This window comes from Manacus candei, unplaced genomic scaffold (assembly GCF_025592945.1).
Source record: "Manacus candei isolate 608988 ecotype Guabito, Panama unplaced genomic scaffold, ASM2559294v1 h1tg000072l, whole genome shotgun sequence".
Taxonomy (NCBI): domain Eukaryota; kingdom Metazoa; phylum Chordata; class Aves; order Passeriformes; family Pipridae; genus Manacus; species Manacus candei.
The window spans coordinates 5,367,416-5,385,849 of record NW_026138120.1 but is presented as its reverse complement, the minus strand read 5'-3'; the positions used below and the strand labels follow the sequence as shown (position 1 = coordinate 5,385,849).

The following is an 18,434-nucleotide window of genomic DNA, read 5'->3' as shown; positions in this document are numbered from 1 at the left end:
GTGCCTAAGTATATTAGAGTAGCTCTTGTTTTATTTAAAGCAGTTTTTGATGTGTCATGGTTTTCGCTAGAGGGATGTGGTTGGACTTGTGTGCTTACATCTAGAGTCAAGGCGTTTCCATTTGCTTCTTGATGTTTGTAGGCTGAACTCCACTTAAACCCAAAAAATTAGACAAAATAAGAAACCCAAACCAACTTTTGTGTGACTTGCTTCTTGGAAAATTACTCAGTTCAGTTTCTTTACCTTGCCATGCATCTGAGCATGTACATGGATGTATTTGATTTACAGTTTTCAAAATTGAGGGATAAGAGAGTAGAGAGATACATCTAGCATATTTTTACTTTTCAGATATGTACTCATAGTACTAAAATTAAAAATAATTTTTCAAATGTGTGTTATTATCTTGGCTTATAGAACTGTAGAATGGTTTGGGTTGGAAGGGACCTTTAAAGTTCATGTAGTCCAACCCTGCTGCAATGACCAGGGACATCTTCAAGTAGATCAGACTGCTCAGATCCCCATCCAGCCTGACCTTGAACGTTTCCAGGGATAATTAGCTCATCCACAGTTACTGTCACTTGGGAATAGTAAAGGCATTTCATTTAAGGAGAGGAAACTTGAATATAAATCAAGACACTGCAAAGTGTGCTATCTAATGGTACTGTAGTACTATTCAGTTAAAGCAGTGAAACTTCAGAAATTGGAGAATAAGGGGAAAATTGTAAAACAACTTAACCAGAGAACACACAATCTGTGCTTCTGCTTAGACACTGGAGTAATTTGTTATCCATTTATTTGATAAGAATGAAGGGGAAAAAATTACCAAACTCCTTTATTTTTGTTTATTTACAGTTTAAAATTGAAAAAATAATAAAAGAAAAAGAAGAGCTATTAAAGGTAACTTCTGTTCTGGAAAAGGAAACAACACAACTCAGAGATCAAGTTGAACGACTGGAGAAAGAACTTAACCATGAAAAGCAGAGATGTGACCAACTGCAAACAGAGCAAAAGGTTAGTTGTTTAACTGATTAAAGCTGACTCATAATGTCTGTAATACTGCTCTTTCAAGAACCATTTAAACTGTGTGAAAATCAGCTATCAAGACCCCTCAGAAGTTAGATAGACATTTACACTAGAATAGGTCAGTTCCTATTAACCTCCTGCCACTATTCCTTTTATGTCGTAAAATGGTTAAAATATTTAAGGCTTATGGTACCAGGCTTGGTAAGATAATCGATGACAACTGTTACCAGATGTTTGACATTTAACCGTGGAATTCATAGTGGAAAGTAGTTGATAGTTTAAAGTTTGCTTACATTGATTTAAAACGGGGAAAGGCTTTTCAAGAAAACTTCACATTAGGGAATAACTACATAGAACACAGAGTATTGAAAATGGTAAATTTTGTTATGAAAAGCAAAGATTAGGACTTAACAGAGAATGCTACTGCCAGGGTATACAAAGAGTAAAAAGTAACTAGTGACTGATTTCTCTTAAAAGGTTTCACAAAGGTCTGAATATTTTCAAAGGGAAAAGAAGTACACACCTAAAAGTCATTTACAATGTTAATTAATAGCTAAAATGTAAATGTAGCCTAAAACAAAGCAAGCTTAATTAGGAATTCTGCATATGATCAAGAAGAAATCTAATACTGTAAAAAAGGCACCAAAACATTGGACCTAATCTATTTTTAAGTTGCTGCTTTTTTAGAAAACCCCAACTTTTAGAAGAAGATTAAAAACATGTGGGAGGGAGGTGGTGACATGGACAAATTTGAAGTAATGAAGCCTATATAATTTAGCTGTGGACAGCAGTTAATAGGCTATTTCTGAGTACTAGTATGTACATGTCAACAGTCCTTTTTGATACACCTTTAATAGGAATCTGTTGAGGGAAGTTAAAAATGTTGATACTTTGTAGAATACTTTTAAATAGTAAGTGATGTGGACTAGAATGTTGGGTAAGGAGAAAAGAAAGGATAAGATCTTGTTTAAAAAAAAGTTTTTCCTAGTAAAGAATGATTTGAATTTCAAATGTATGGGAGAACTAGCTTAAATCAATAAAACAAGAATTTAATACTTATAAATATGCTTTTCATGGATTTGTAGATCACAAGTTTGGTGGGTAAGTCTGAATGAGTTACACAGATACCTTTCATTGTTACTTGAGGCTCTCATTTAAAAAAAATATTTGAAAGCAAACTGTCAGTTCTAGCCCATGTTAGCTTTAAAATTCCATTTTGGAAAAATTTGTGAAATGGGATTTTGATAGCTGTCGAACAAAGATACAGTAAGACTGTATAGGAACAAAAATGTCTTTGTACTTTCTCATATTTACTGTGCATTTCTATAATCCAAAATAAGTTTGCCTCTAAGACACCAGACCTTAGCAATTAGAATTTAATTTCAGGAATGTTTGGTTTTATTTTTTAGGTTTTTTTTATTTTTTTGTTGTTCTTTTTTTTGCCTTGTATTTTGATGGAGAGGTGACGCATTGTGAAGAACTTCTCATTTGCATTTAGCTGAGCTATAAGTAGGTGTCTGATCTAAGGCTGATGCTGCTCTTTGCCTGTCTAGAATACTATGGAAGCTTTCTAACTCATGCAAAAGTCTCTAAGACTTTGACGCGGTCTTATTTTACATCTTTTAGGTTCTGTTCTCTGTTTTTCACTTGTTTAAAAAAGAATCATATCTGCTGAGTTGAAAAAGTTTTAATTGGTTTATATATATAAGCAGAATATAGATTGAGTGTCATTCCTGAAAATTAAACAAGAATCTACCAAGTCAGGTACAGGCAGTCAGCATTTTATTTATCAGAAATTTTAATAAACAATGTGGCTTTCCAGTCTTAAAGATGACTTCCCTTCTTGCTTTCCTTACTTTCCCACCCCAACACATGAAATACAGCAGTGGGTCACAGGATTGTATAATCTGTCTTTGCTGGGAACATGTACAGTGCATTAATGGATTGATTTAAAGACTCCTGAGCAGCAGTTATGCAGCACTCAGTTGGATTACAGTACTTAGGTTTTATTTTCCTCGTGGGTTGTTTAAAAAATAAAACAACACCCAAACTCAAAACCCCAAACAAAACAACTGTACAAAACACCTCCTCCACAACCAACCACCAAAACAAACCCTATAACACCACTCCCCCAACTCTCCCCTCCCCCCCAGCTAATCTAGTCAGCTTCATGGGATGTGAATGAATAATTGTTATTGGCAATAAATCTGAACAATGCATTAACTTGGATATTTTTATATAAGACTACCTTTGAAGTGCTGAGTAATCAGAATATTTTTGTATTTTGTGTAGTAGCAGAGTCTTCACAGGTGCTTAGTGTGAGCCAGGTTGTTTTGGCTTGGCTTGTGGAGTTTTTTACCTTTAAGTCTGAGAATGGTTGTTTTATCTAAGTAATTATTTTCTTCTTTTATTCCTGGTTCTCTTTTTTCACGTAGATGTGGATTTTTATCTATGTGCTAAACTTTTAATACATAAATAGATAAAAAGTGGAATAGATGAATTTAAAATTTGTATTTTTTAAAATGTTTAACTTAGGTAAATGTTTAACTATTTTGAATTCTGTTGAAAAAATCTTCCAATATCTTTTAGAGCCTATTAGACTGAAGAACAACAATTAATAAAACAAAATAGCCCATATGAGAAAATGCTATTATTGTAAACGCTGAATGCAATTACCTTTGTAGTTTGAGGCAGGTATAACTAATAGAAATCTATTTCTGTTGAAAGTAAAGCTAAGCTACATTTAACACATGTAAAAACTCTTAACAACATAGAATGGTTTTTTCCTTTTTGCAACTACTTCCATCAGGAAGTTCACAGATATATTTCTGCTTGTGCAAAGAGCCCTCAGAAAGCCCCCATGGTAGTACAAAGTACTGTATTTAAAAAGCAGTAATTTCATGTGTCAAGGAAGTGGATATGTCTGTATAGACACATGCATTTGATTCTAATTGCCTGCAGAGCTCTTTATGCTGCTAATGTATTGGCAACTACTATTTGGTTATTACCCTGGAGTTATGAACCCCTTTATACGTAACACTAATTAATCTGCTAATTTCTAAAAATCATGCTTAGTTTCCTCATAGCAAATAATATGGTTAACTGAGCTCATGTCTTTTGATCAAGTACAGTGTTAAGCTACCTTATGTCTGTAATGGAATTGAACAGAATGTGAATGGTGTGGTTAGGGGTCATAGTATCTAAGTTAACCTTACTGTGGTACAGCGTAATAAATAAAAGATAGATTAATGATGGAAAAGCTCAGAGTTCCTAATATGAAAATGTTTTGTTAGAACAGTTCTCTTAAAATCCCCTTTTCATTTTTATTCATATGCATTTAGACTACTTTCATCGTTTTGGTATTAATTTTTATCAGTAGTAGTTTGGTTCATTGAGCCATGTCTGTAGAAGCATTGATTTCGTGATATAGACAGGAGAGTTGTTGACAGAACAATGCCACAGCTATATCCCAATTAGTGCTTCCCTCCTACTCTTGATTAAGTGATCTTTCTTCCCCACCTAGTTACTCTCAGAATTTTATGGAGTGGAACTGTTGTCTTCTCAATCTGCTTTTTACCTAGTTGGGATGTTTTGCAAGTCATTCTGGAAAATATTAGGAAGAAACAAGCTGAAAGCAGATCAGTCTTTTAAGAACATGGCATAATAAGCAATCTGTTCAGGTGTGATACAATCAGTGCTCCATGAAGCTTGAATACTGGGCTCTATGCATGTTTTTAAGTAGTGAAATGATTCCTCCGTTTTGAGTTTTAAAGACAGTTTCTGTTTTTTGGCACTTCAGACTGTAATGGCCATAGTAAACTACAGATTTTGATTTGCTAAAGTACCCTCGTTGTTCAGGACATAAATAATTGTTTGTTGCCTTCTTAGTAGTCATCTCATTTCCTACCAAAGGTAGGAGGAATAAGTGCATTCAAGACATAAAGTGATAATGTACTATTAGAGTTCTTGAAGTGCAGTTTTTAATACATGTTATGTATTATGGCACTGTGAGTCACTGCTTGTCTGCGAAGGCTTTTGGGTTTTTTAGATTTGGTTTATTTTTTTTAGTGTTTCATTGCACTGGAGTAAAAGAACCACCTATATTTTTGTGTTCAACACGTGAATGATTCTGCAGACATTATTTTCTCATGTTATCATTGCCAACATCACAGAAAAAAGTATACTTGCAAGACAGACAGCTCTGCATTAGTCAGTGTTTGTGCTCAGAGGGAGTGTGCTCTCCAGCCCCACTTCTTTAGTGTACACTTAGGGTTACTACCATTACATTGTGGTAACCACCCCCCTGCCAATACTTGAGATATTGTAGAACTTGGTACAAATTCAGTCTTTTTTTTTTTTTAAGATTAATCTTTTTCTCTTATCCAATGGCTGCTTAACGCAAAAAAATCAGTTTAGAGAGGGGGTAAGTGGCCTTTTTTTCTCTTGCCCCCCAGCGTGCACACTCTCTTTAGTCTTCTGAAAAGGGCTGCTGTATTTTCAGTTAGACAAAAACATAGTAGTCCTTTGCAGCAGTTTCCGTGCCAGTTTAACCCTTCCTGGACTTTTCCCCCCCCCCATGACATTAAATTTGCTCTTACTGAGTGTGAAGATTTAACTTAATCTATTACTACTCTGTGTGGGAATTCAAAGTAAATGTGAAATTATGGGAAGTGTTTCAGAAATGTCACATCTTTTTCTTACGACCTTCTGTTAGTTTTTCAGAGTTAAATCTTTTTTTACCATGATAGTGTTCCCTGATAGCATACTTTTGTTTAAAAGCATGCTGTATATACAGCTTGCAGTCATCATCATGGCCGGGCTTCACAAATGAAGATTTGGGAAGGGCTCTACCCACGTTTATTACAAGCACGCTGGTGGCTGAAGAGGCCAATATGAGATAGACATGTCCGATTGCAAAAGGCACAGCAGAAAGACTCCTTAGGTGGTAAATTCTGCAAGACACGGTTCTTTCTGCGTTGTCTTTTCTCCTCAAGAGTGATCCTGCGTGCGTTCTCAAAGGCATCAGCAGCGTTATAGATGGTGTGTCTCCAGACCTCCCGATTGGAGGCCAGAGTAGACCAGTTATGTTGATCTGTAACACTGTTAAAATAATTAGGTAACTACTCCCTAGGATCATTTTGCTTAAGAAGATATGTGATACATGGTTACCAGAACTGTTTCAGGTTGCTTTCAGTATTTCAACTTTTCCTTTGGTTTTCTTTTGTAAACTGGTACATATTCTATGTGTTAAATCACATTGGTATGCTGCTTTCATCTGACTGTATTTTACTTTTTCAAAAATATAAGAAAATGAACTTAAAAATTTGAACAGAAAGTGTGTTTTTATTTAGAAAACAATAACACAAATATTTCCAATCTGCATCTTAGACATTATGAATATAAAATATACATACCTTTGTAAATAATCAGAATGTATGCGTTTTTGGTCTTTGTGTCCCCATTCTTGTGTATACTTAAACTATGTGTAAGCTCTCCAGTAGCACTGCACTTGCCTACTGTCTTAAGATTTAATTTTACTGTGCTGAATGCGAGAAACGTGCAGTGGTCATTGTGTTGGTCTTTTGCTGGTCACTCCTCTGATACTCTGCAACCCTTCAATTTTGTGGACACAGGTTTTGTGCTTTTGTAGAAAGCAAAGCTTGCAAATGAGGCTTTTAAAGTCATTGGTCTCCCTCTAGTGGGAAGAGAGCGTGTCTGAACGAATTTCGTTAATGTGACGGTGGCGACAGTTCGTGTTCCTGTGGCAGTACTTTGCATGTATGTTTAGCTTGACTCAGAAGGAAAAGATTTGCAGATTGCTTGCTCATTCTTTGGTCTTGAGAACATTTGAGTAGAGTTTCTGTTATGACATTGGCATAAATTGAGGCAGAAGTGAATTTACTGACTTGATAAACTCGATAAACTTCTTTCACGCTTTTTGTAGGTTTAGTTTACCATTTAACTTTTTAAATGTGAGCTTATTCATCTGTCTGATGGAGAGTTTTAATAGGACATGTGTCTAAGTTCACATTCTGCTGGCAGGTTCTACCTGCACAGTAGCTTTATTCTTTCAAGAATTTTATTCAAGTATCAGGAATTCATTTAAATTGGCTTCTGATTCTATTTTATAAGGAGAGTTTCTCTGTTTAGACAGTGAAAAAATGCTGTTGTGTAGTGTGATATGTCAGCAGTACAAGTGCCCAGTTCAGCCTGTGTGCATACAAGTAAGTGAATTAAGGGTCTTTTTAGTGTCTCTTTAAACCAGTGTCTCTTTAAACCAGTGTCTCTTTAAACCAGTGTCTCTTTAAACCAGTGTCTCTTTAAACCAGTGTCTCTTTAAACCAGTGTCTCTTTAAACCAGTGTCTCTTTAAACCAGTGTCTCTTTAAACCAGTGTCTCTTTAAACCAGTGTCTCTTTAAACCAGTGTCTCTTTAAACCAGTGTCTCTTTAAACCAGTGTCTCTTTAAACCAGTGTCTCTTTAAACCAGTGTCTCTTTAAACCAGTGTCTCTTTAAACCAGTGTCTCTTTAAACCAGTGTCTCTTTAAACCAGTGTCTCTCTGTTCATACTGTTTGTGTTTGCTGCATGTGAGAAAATGTGATGGTCAGGAAGATGTATTGTTTTAGCAAAAACCAAAAAATCAACAAAAATCAAATAACAACAAACCACCCAAAAAGCAAAACCCCAAATAACAACCAAGAAACTGTCCCCCCTGCCCCCCCCAAAAAACCTCCCCCCAATTTCATGTAAATTAAGACACAAATTAAACACTCAGAATTGCTCAGGTTGGCACAGCAATTACAGCACCCTGGGGTACTATAAACATCATATGAAAAGAAAACCCTGTTTTATGGTTGTAGTGGCTGTTCTATGTATGAATATTTCTTAAACTGGACAATTGAAAATTATTTCACTGAATAATTAAGTGGATTCATTTGAGATATTCTACACTTCAGATTATATATTCATGAAAATGACTTTGCAAAATCAATAGCTTATAGTGAAATTATAACATTTTTAGAAATCAACATTCTGACATGTAAGTACATGCTGCAAAATCATAGCGTGTGTAACTGCTTCAGCTGTTTGTACATTTTCATGACAGTAATTGAATGACTGATGTGACTTAGATGAACTTTTACAGAGTTAGGCCTTTTGTAGTTTTGATCTGTTTAACAATGTTAGTTGAAGAGTTAATGCAGTTAAAGTACTACCACTGTGGTATCTTAGGTTTTCAGAACAGAGTGACTTCAGTGCTTTTTAGAGCACTATTTCTATTGCAAATCATAGTCATATGGATAAAAGCTTAGTGTAATTGAGTTTGTTTGGAATTGGTTTGCTGTTTTACTTTACTGAAAACTTAAATTTTGTTTTAGAAAGAAAAATTACAACTTGAGGTTTCCTTTCAGAACTTTGAGACCCTGTGTTATGAGCACACTTGGATTTTGCAGTGGCTCCTGCAGATGATTCATCCTGCCTAAATTGCCTGTAGAATATGAAGTATAATGGTTCCTCTGACATTAAATTATATCCAGATAAATCAATCTAGCTGAAAGGTGCTGGTTTGTTGTTGTTGTTGTTTGTTTGTTTGTTTTGTTAGTTTTGTTTCTAAATAGATTGTCTTATATTAGTGATTTGACCTCTTGAGTTTCAGAGCCACATAGCTCATTTTTAACCATTCATTCTTCATTATGGTGTATGCATTCTCTAAAAAGTAAAACAAGACGGCAGATACTAGCCGATAATCAAAGAGGAATGCTTTAGGTTTGGAATGACTTTGAAAAGGTGGGAAGGTGAGTAGGGAGTTTTATATGTTATGAAAAGGGAAGATGAAGCATAAAAACCCATGCTGCCTAATGCCATACTGCAAGATGTCGTATCTGGAAATAGTCTTGAGTTGTATTTTTCAAGTATTTTGTTCTGTTTGTTGGATCTCTCTCTGCCTTAAGTTTGTTTGACAAGTGCATTGTATGTGCTGATTTACAGGAAGGGATTTCTGTACCATTTTGCTTTCACTAACCAGACTGTACTCTGAAATGCTTTAGTGGTGTTGCAAAAATCCGTTAGAAGTAAGAAATAAGTAAGGAAAGCGTGTTGTTCTTCATTGTTGAACATATGGATTTTTCCTGTGGTTTTCTCTTGTAAAAATGAGAATCTAAAACTTCATGGCTATTCCATTCTCAAATAGAAGATTATTAATCCTTCTGCAGGAGGAGTGTATTTATTAAATGGATTTTAAACATGTTTCAAGGAAGAGCCCAGGCATGATCTTTGCCTATCCTTTAGATAGAGCTTATAATAGCTTTATGAGGTTTTCTCTCAGTGTATTTATGATTAGGTAAGACAAAACTAAAGCAACTGATCTGTAATTTAGAGCTTTTTGATGTAAAAACTCTGTTCTTTCGGCAGCTGTTTGCAGTGCACTGTAAACAAATCAAGTTATTTATAATGGCAGCTCTTCCAGGGGAGGAGAGTGTTTCATGAAATGATAATAAAATTATTTTTTAAAATAATCAGTCTTAAATCTTTTGCAATTTTAGAATAGCAGTAAAGATTTTGGAGGCCACATATTTCTTCTTGTTCCATATCTGAAGGTACATCAAGATTTTCAGAGTGGGATTTTGATTCTGGGGAAATTCACTTGAAAACTAAATTGAATTTTCTTTGTCTCGTTTTACTAGTGAGACTCCTAGTAGTTACAGGAATTTTTGTTTTGGTAGCTTTTTGTTTGGCAGCTGTAAAGCTGTCTTAAGTAATTTCTGGCTGCTTAATCTGACCTTTGTGGTGCAGTTTGCTTCTCCCCTCTGCCCTTATGACTGTTGCAACTCTAGAGAGAGGGGACGGGGAAGCTGCATTTGTAACTGAATTAAAAATAATTCAGAATAAAATTGTGGGGTGTTTTTAAACCTCTTCAATAAAATGATTCATGCTCTTGCTGTGCTTTTTTTCTTTTTTCCCTCTGTTAAGAAAATGGAAGAAAATTTATAGTATTTGTATATGTACCAGATAAATTGAGATAAATTAATTAAAACAATGATTACAGAAAGTAATTATATTTTTTGTAATAGAGGGTGCATGTTTAGTTGATGTGCTTATTATATTCTTTCCCTTTAGACAACTTCTAAACACAGTTGACTTTTACCTGTAAAATAGTCTAAGAGCACTCATTTTAAATTTTACAGGCTCTGAAACTGCTGTAACCGTGTATGGGACTAGGATCGCTGCATCTAAATTGAATTGCTAAGAATTCTGTGAAATAACAAGTCGTCTCTAAAAATTAATCTTTTTTTTTTCTTTCAAAACTGTAGACTTTACTTGTATCTAAACAAGTTTATTAGGTGAGAATCTGTTAAGTATGGAACTTTTACATTTTAGTACCATGTCCCTTTAGAATAACTAGCAAAGCAGCATCAATTGTAATGTTGTTTGTGGAGTGAATTTTTTTCAGGCTATTAATTCCTTTTAATATATGTTACCTTTGGCAGCCTGTTTGAACTGTTTGTACAGTTTGTATATATAATGTATCAGATTAAATTCTTTTGAAGGCACTTGGGTTACAACAGTTACAGTTATACCAAAGTGGTGTTTAGAGAAAACACAGATATGCATTGAAATAGACTTTTTACTATGCTAGGCTTTCAAAACAGGGGCAAGTAATTAGTCTCCACTGCACTAGGGGAGGACAAGCAGTTATAAAATGTGTTGTTGCTGCTGGTTATATAGCAAGTTTCACTTGGAATACTGACTTTAATTAAAATATCCTGCCCTCGTTACACCAAGTACGTATATTTTTGGTTGCAGGAAACTGCTAGCTCTTCAAAAATAAAGACGTTATGAAAATTGTGGGTCATCTTCTCTAATGGTGTTTCTTAAAAAAAAGAGGGTAAAACATGATCTCTTGAAATTCTTTATTATATTAAGGCCTAATAAAGCCATTTAGAATTTAAATAGTTGTAATATATTAATCCTTTTATGTAACATATGTAACAAAAATAAAAGTCTACTTTACATACTGGTTTAGTGTATAGGAAGTGATTGAGTCATCAGTTAAATTTTCCATTCCTCTCAATTCAACACTGCCAACCCCCCAAAAAAATATCATAATGCCCAAACTTCTGTTTGGTTCCTTGTAAAAGTGGGGCTTAATTATACTTGTGAACAGTGTATTTTGACAATTAATGAGTAAAACCAGTCCTCATTATATTTTATTGTACTTAAAACATTGTTAGTTAGCTTGGAATTTGGCCAGTAGGGGTTCTTCGTAAACTCTGGCTGATGTGTTTCTCTTGATTTAACAGTACAGTCTTGTTGTTTCATGGCATTGAGCTTTGTTTAAAAATGAATAGATGAAGTAGTGCTTTAATCTTACAAATGTACAGCAGAAAGGCAACTTGTACCTTAGTGTCTACACAAACACTTTGAGTCGTACTGTAGTCAGATATGTTGGTCAGTCTGTCTTGAGCTCACTTACAGTTTGATTTGTATCACTGTCATGGTTGATACTAAGCTGAGCTTTATTGAACTTTGATATCGGGAATAGTGGCATATTATCTCAGTATGTGTGTTATGCTTTAGTGTTATTAATTTGTTTTCTCAAGAAAATAGTATTATTTTGAAAATAATTATTTTCTGGGTTATTTAAGATGACCTGGCTTTAAATGGCCGTTTTGCTGTGGTGGAGATGACAATTTAGCTGCCACTGCCGTAGAACAGTATGGACGTGACCGTAATTGGATAATGAATGTGATACTAGAAGCTGCTTCCCATCTTGTATTTGTCAGTTTTCTGACAAAGGAATCTGTTTTGGGTGTTGTCATCATCCTCTGTCTCAGCTTCCAATATCCAAGGCATAAATCCCACGATGGTTGCATGAGGTTCCATGAACTTTGTGAGACCATGTTCCAGCTAGGAGAATGTAGTGTAGTAACCAGTTCTAAATCATTAATTTAAATCAATAATTAATTTCCCCCTCCCCCCTTTTTATATCTCCTTTTGCCTGCAATTGTCTTTACTGTGGCTTGCTTGAGTGGTATAATTAGACAAATGCAAGCTCTCCTTCTTTTCAAGTAAAAGTGAGTACAAAGAGAAATAGAAGTTCTTTATATTTTCTAAGCTAGACAGTTTGTTTGCTTACCAAAAGAGGCAAAAGATATGAAACGATTTTCTTTGTCCTGTACTCAGAAGTCTTTGGTAGTCTCTGTGTAACCAAATGCACCAAAACAAACTCCTTATTGGCCCCTTATTAATATATATGAATTGTGCATAGCAATATTTAATGTATATATTTATGTATACTTGAAATGGGCTTATCATACATTTTAAGGAAGAGAAGAAGTCTAATGACCATATTTTGGCATTAATTCAAATAGCATGTTGTACTTCTGAAGAATCACATTCTCAAATGACATCTATTTGCAATTTTCTTAAAAGAGTAATATTCAAGCGTCAGAAGCTCTTAAAAGGGAAAATGATGATTTGAAGAAGAAGCATGATGAAGCTGCTTCAAAAGTTCTCCAGCTTGAAGAAGATATCATGACTGTTACTCAAAAAGCCATTGCAAAAGAAACTGAGTTAGACAGGTACTTAGTCTTTTTGTTCCTTATCTTCCTTATTTTACTTTTTATTTTTTTCAAAGGTGAACTAACAATTTTTAATACACGCATGGATTTTCTGTATTAATAGTTCTGTACCATTAATTTGTCAATGTTTTAGTCTGAAGGATAAACTGAAGAAAGTGATGCTTGAGAAGGAGCAACTTGAATGTGTGTTAAAGACAGAAAAGGATGAAAAAGAACTTTATAAGGTAACTTTATTGCTTGTACCTGTATACATTGGAATGAAGTGGTTTGAAATAAAGGAAATAATGTTTTTTGGAGAAAAAAACCCTGAATTTGTTAAGGAAAAAAGGAAATGGGTAACTTCTGTGAACAGATCTTTTGATAGTTATAGAAGTTCTCATATAAAAATGAATGAGGAAACAGAATTTGAATTCATCCCATGATATAAAAAGGTCCCTTAAGAAGGAGAATGGATCAGCAATTTGTTAAAGCACAGATACAGTAAAAAAAATTATAGATACTAGGGAGAAAATTCTTTAGTTATACTGTGCATCAACCAGTAACTGGTCATCTTACCATACTTTTTTATAAGTAAAATACTTCTTACTCATTTAAATTCTCTCTTCAGACTTTTTCTAGACCCCTATTCTTGAATCTTGTGCATAATGCTGAGAAGCTTTAGTAGGTTCTATGTTGCATTGACTTTTTTACTAGCATAGCTGATTTCTTTTGCTGGTACTGCAAGAAACCCATATATAAAATACAGTTTCTCCCTTCCCCCCCCAATAATTATATGCTAAATAATAATGAAATCTTTAGGTTTTATGAAACAAATCAAGTGTATTTAAAAGGTTATTTCTGTTCATAGGAAAATGTCATTATGTGACAGGCAGTATTAGATATACAACAGAAGTCATAAAATCTCAAAACATCTTTTACAAGCTTGAAATCCCTTGGTAAATAAGCAACGCAAATCTTCTAGTCTGAGTGGAAAACACTTGAGTGCAGCAGCTATCCATCTATCCTTTATTAGGCATAGTAGGATATATTTGATGACATTTTTAAAACAGCTCTAGAGTTGCTGAAAGTAGTTTGCTGTTTTTGGAAATAAATACTGCTGATGTAGTCCTGTTTGCTTAGATAATTGTGGGCAGATACTACTAGAAGTTTAATTTCTCTTTAGTTTTCTTCAAGTCATTTCTCTTTTGCTTATCCTTAGTCGTTCAGCGTTTGTGAAGAGAGGAGTGAATTCTGAGTAGCTGAATTTGATGTGGAGAGAAATTAGGGCTTTAACTTCTAGCTGTGGAGTGGAGCTGTTGTTAGATGATCATGCTGAAAGAATTCCCGCCAGAAAGTTTGGGCTGGAGGGCAGTGATATTACCAGATTTTTCTCTCTACCTGTTCTAATCCACCTGAGAGATAAATTAGAATTTAGTGAGCAATTAAATGGACAGGTGAACAGTAGTTCTCCTAATGTGGAAGAAGTTTGACATGTTTTAGCATCATTACAGATACACTTGAAGAATACAGAAATAGAAAACACCAAACTAGTAAAAGAAATCCAGACGTTTAAGAATTTGGATGCAAACAAAGAAAACATGATATCGTATTATAAAGAGGAGGTTGGCAGATTACAGCTATTGATAGCTGAAAAAGAAAATATGAAGAAAGCTTTTTTGCTCTCCTCATCAAACAAGGTAAGCATTACTAATATAATTGACCTGATTTAAATAAACATATCTAAGGTTATATGTGCTTAGCAAGAGGAAGGAAGAAGTTGAAGATATCACCAGGGTTTAGGCTAAAAGGCAGGAGGGTTATGGTATTCTCAGCAGATGCAAAAAATGAGCAAAAGACTGAATTCTGTTTTAGTTTTGCACCTTCTGAGCTTGTTGAGGTCTCTTACATGATGAACTTTGAGAATAACTAAGTGTGAAAAAGTAATTTGTGAGCTCAGTAAAAGTGGTGTGCTCCTGAGTTGCTTTTAGCTTCATGAAAAAGGAAAGGAGATTGAGGAAAAAAGTTCACAATGTAGCTGTCTTGTAACTGCAGAGGGCGATGGAAAAGAAAACAGGAGACATGGAAAGATGTGCTGAAGGATTTGTTACGTGACTGTACTGTCAAGATACAATGATGTAAAGCCTAGAAGGATAGGATACCATATGAACAGACTAAATTTACTGAGAACTCAGCAGTAAGAGTGACAGTAGGATTTTGAAGGAAGAGGTTACCTACTACACTATGTGGTAGCATTGTGGTTAGCAAGCAGTGTGGTGTAATAGGAGTGAAATTCCTGAGGAACTGGTGTCTATGCTGTCCATGGTCCAGGTGGGTTTACTTCAGACTAGTTGTAGTCTGTTGTTATGCATAGATATATTGGGTTTGTGTAGATTTTGGTAGTGGAGTGGCTGTAGGGGTGGCTTTTGTAAGAAGCTGCTAGAAGCTTCCTGTGAGAGAACCAATACAAGCCAATGCCTGACAGAGCCAATGCCAGTGGGCTCCAAGATGGACCCACCACTGGCCAAGGCTGAGCCTGTCCGTGATGGTGGTAGTGCCTCTGGGATAACAGATTTAAGAAGGATGGGTGGTGGACAGGGAAACTGTTTGAGAGCAATTGCAGCTGAAGAGAGGAGTGCGAACATGTGAGAGAAAGAACTCTGAGATATCAGGGTTAGTGAAGGAAGGGAAAAGGTTGTTCCAGATGTTAGAGCAAAGGTTCCCCTGCAGCCCATGGTGAAGACCCTGGTGAGTCAGGCGGTTCCCCTGAAGCCCAGGGAGGTTAATGGTGCAGCAGAGATCCACCTGCAGCCTATAGAGGATCCCATGCCAGAGAAGGTGGATGTGCCTGAAGGACTCTGTGACCCTGTGGGAAGCCCACAATGGAGGAGGTTTGTTGGGACCTATGACCCCGCAGGGGACCCATACTGGAGCAGTCTGTTCCTGAAGGACTTTGCCTCGTGCATGGAACCCCACACTGGAATAGTTCATGAAGAACTGCAGCCTGTGGGAAGGACTAGCACTGAAGAAGTTTTAGAGGAGTGTCTCCCTTGGAAGGGACCCTACACTGGAGCAGAGGAAGAGTGTGAGGAGTACCCTCCTGATGAGAAAGAAGCGGCAGATGCAGTGTGGGATGAACTGACCGCAGCCTCCATCCCTCCTATGATGCTGAGGAGGGAGATAGAGAATTCAGGAGTGAAGTTGAACCTGGGAAGAAGGAAGGGGTTGGGGGGAAGATGAGTTAAAATTTGGTTTCATTTCTCAGTATTCTACTCTGATTTGCTTGGTAATACATTAAATTAATTTTCCCCCAAGTTGAGTCTGTTTTGTCCACAACAGTAATTGCTTAGTGATCTTTGCCTGTCCTTGACACCCAAGCCTTTTATTATGTTCTCCCTGAGTCCAGCTGAGGAGGGGAAGGATATAGCATCTTTGGTGAACGTCTGTCATCCACCCGGGGTAAACCTACAATAGAATAACCATTAGGTATTTGTTCCTGATGTACATCATCCTTTTCCATTTCATCCAGAAGGAATGCAGTTTCTGTGCACTGAGATTGTTCTGTCCTCTGATCTACAGTGTGATAGGCAGTAATGGAATTGACTGGGAGTTTTGCTTCACAAATGTGCTCTTGATCCAAACTAGAAAGTCAATTTAGACACAGCTTTCGAGGCCAGCGTGGGAATATCAGATTATGCAAGCAACTTTATCTTGTGTATCGTGCCAGTCAGTCTTCTCATAGAAAAGCAATTTGGATCTCAAAAGAATACAAATTGTGTTTAAATAATGTAAGTTATGAATGTAAAATTTAAGTGGGAAAGTAGTGCTTTTGAGAATGGAAATAGCAAGATGAAAAAAAGGACATGCTGTCTTAAAAAATTAACAAATAGTGGACTAGAGATACCTGGATTAATGTCTAGACTCAAGAATGAGATGATTATGGCATCAAGAAGCCCAGAGGCTGAGAGTACCTTATATAGTAGCTTTTTTTTTAATTAATTTTTTTGTAATCCTGGCCTTCTCTGAGCAATGAGAGGCTGGTAGTTCAGCTTGGTGACATGGCTCTTGGCCTGTCCTATGGAGCTGCAGCAGTGCTTGTTAAGTGCTGCATGCTGCAGCTTGCTCTTCATTACTTTTGTTCTCTGTTCTTTCCGATAAGCTTGTTGTGTAAGATCTTGGGAAATGGAGTGGTGAGAAGAACATCCCAAAGCTGCTTGACAGTGTTGTGTGTCAACCAGTTGTAGGCATTTTAAAATCTCTTACTCTGTTGTTACCTGCTGTGTGTTACTGTGGGATGAACTTTGGTTTTGAACTGTAGTTCTACGGGGATAAGAAAAGATGTTCTGGAAAGCAGAAAGACTTATTTTTGGCATATATTTAAAGCTGAAAATCCAACAAAATTCCAGTCTAGAGAAAATAACCACATTTAAATTTGCCTTTATCTCTTAGTAAAATATGTTTGCATGTCATTGTTGACAAAGAAGGCAAATGGGGAAAATGGTGCTTGTGTACTGACTTCTTGATTTAGTGGTTTTACTAAAACCACCAGGAAAACTTGGTTTTTCTTTCAAATGTTTCTAATCCCTACACCGACCTCTATTTAAGCTTTGAATTAAAAGATGATGAGTTCTCTTCCATCTCTTCTCTTTCCTAGGAGGATGCAAGTATTTTAAAAGAGCAGCTTCGGAAAGCTGAAGATCAGATTCAGGCTAGCAAACAAGAAGCTGTTCTACTGTCAAAAGAGCTGAGTGACGCAGTAAATGTGCGAGATAAGACGATGGCAGATCTTCACAGTGCACGTCTGGAAAATGAAAAATTTAAAAAGCAACTTGCTGAAGCTTTAGCTGAACTTAAAAAAATCACAACTTTGAAAAATGAACAGGTAAATTGTCGATATTTAGTACTGAAGTTTATCTGTATTTATAAAACCTGTCAGAGCTGGCTTTACTGATGTGGGGGAATAAAATAGGTTCCTGGATGATAAGTGCAAATAATCATCAAATTCTCTTTTGGCATTCAAGATACTACCTTAAATCAAGTGCATGTTAGCTGATTTGGAATGTTGGTAAGAAAGGAGGTTTCTGGTACGACTCACATTGACTTCTCCCCGCATTATTTTCACAGAATAATGCAGTATTTATCTGTGTTAGTTTGAATCTTCTCTCTTTTTTAATTCTGTCATGTGAGCTACAGTCCCATTAAAATTAATTCAAATAGAAAAATGGATTGGTAGGAGTTTGTATTGTTTCATAATGTTCTTTCCTCATTGATGGATTCTCTTTAATTCTTATGAGTCCTTTCGATATTTGCAGTCAAAGTTAATTTGCTTTAGTATTTGTAAGTATAAAAATATTAATGTAATGGAAACTGCCTTGACTTTCTTAGTCTTGGATAAAAACCTAGTGAGCTAATGTAAGTTTCATCATTTTGACCTAAGTGAGCTTTCATTCTGGATCTTGCATGACTGCAACTGTATTGGATTAGTTTGCTACTAGGATTACTGTAATGATGTAACTGTTTGAAAAAATATATTGAGCTGAACAGTAATTAAAACAATGCTGTAAATATGAATTGAATAGTACAACTGTCAAAAGAAGTGTTATATTTGAAATATCAAAGAATTACATGGGTGTTTTTCCTAAGAATTTCAGATGTGTGCAATGTCTTTGAAATGCATCCTGAAGGAAGTAGCAGATCATCTGCTATGACTCAAGTTAACAGAAAGTGTCTGAATATGGCATGTATCTAGTTGGCAAATATGGTTTGCTTAGCTTGTCTTATCAGTGTTGCAGCTGAATGGAACCACTTCCAGTAGAAGTGTAGTGAGTGTGAGGGAATACAGTTGTGGTCTGTCC

The 18,434-nt window shown here is 35.8% G+C and overlaps 1 protein-coding gene across 6 annotated transcripts in view; it reads left to right on the top strand.

Annotated features, from left to right (window-relative positions):
- TAX1BP1 (Tax1 binding protein 1) overlaps positions 1-18,434 on the top strand; it is a 52,190-nt gene that overhangs the window by 17,337 nt on the left and 16,419 nt on the right. For 3 of the 6 annotated variants that reach the window (XM_051808270.1, XM_051808272.1, XM_051808269.1), the window contains exons 5-9: positions 853-1,011; positions 12,455-12,603; positions 12,737-12,827; positions 14,094-14,279; positions 17,234-17,461. In XM_051808270.1, the coding sequence (XP_051664230.1) occupies positions 853-1,011; positions 12,455-12,603; positions 12,737-12,827; positions 14,094-14,279; positions 17,234-17,461 (813 nt within the window). The remainder of the gene's footprint in view (positions 1-852; positions 1,012-12,454; positions 12,604-12,736; positions 12,828-14,093; positions 14,280-17,233; positions 17,462-18,434) is intronic. The other 3 variants (XM_051808271.1, XM_051808273.1, XM_051808274.1) reach the window with 2 other exon arrangements.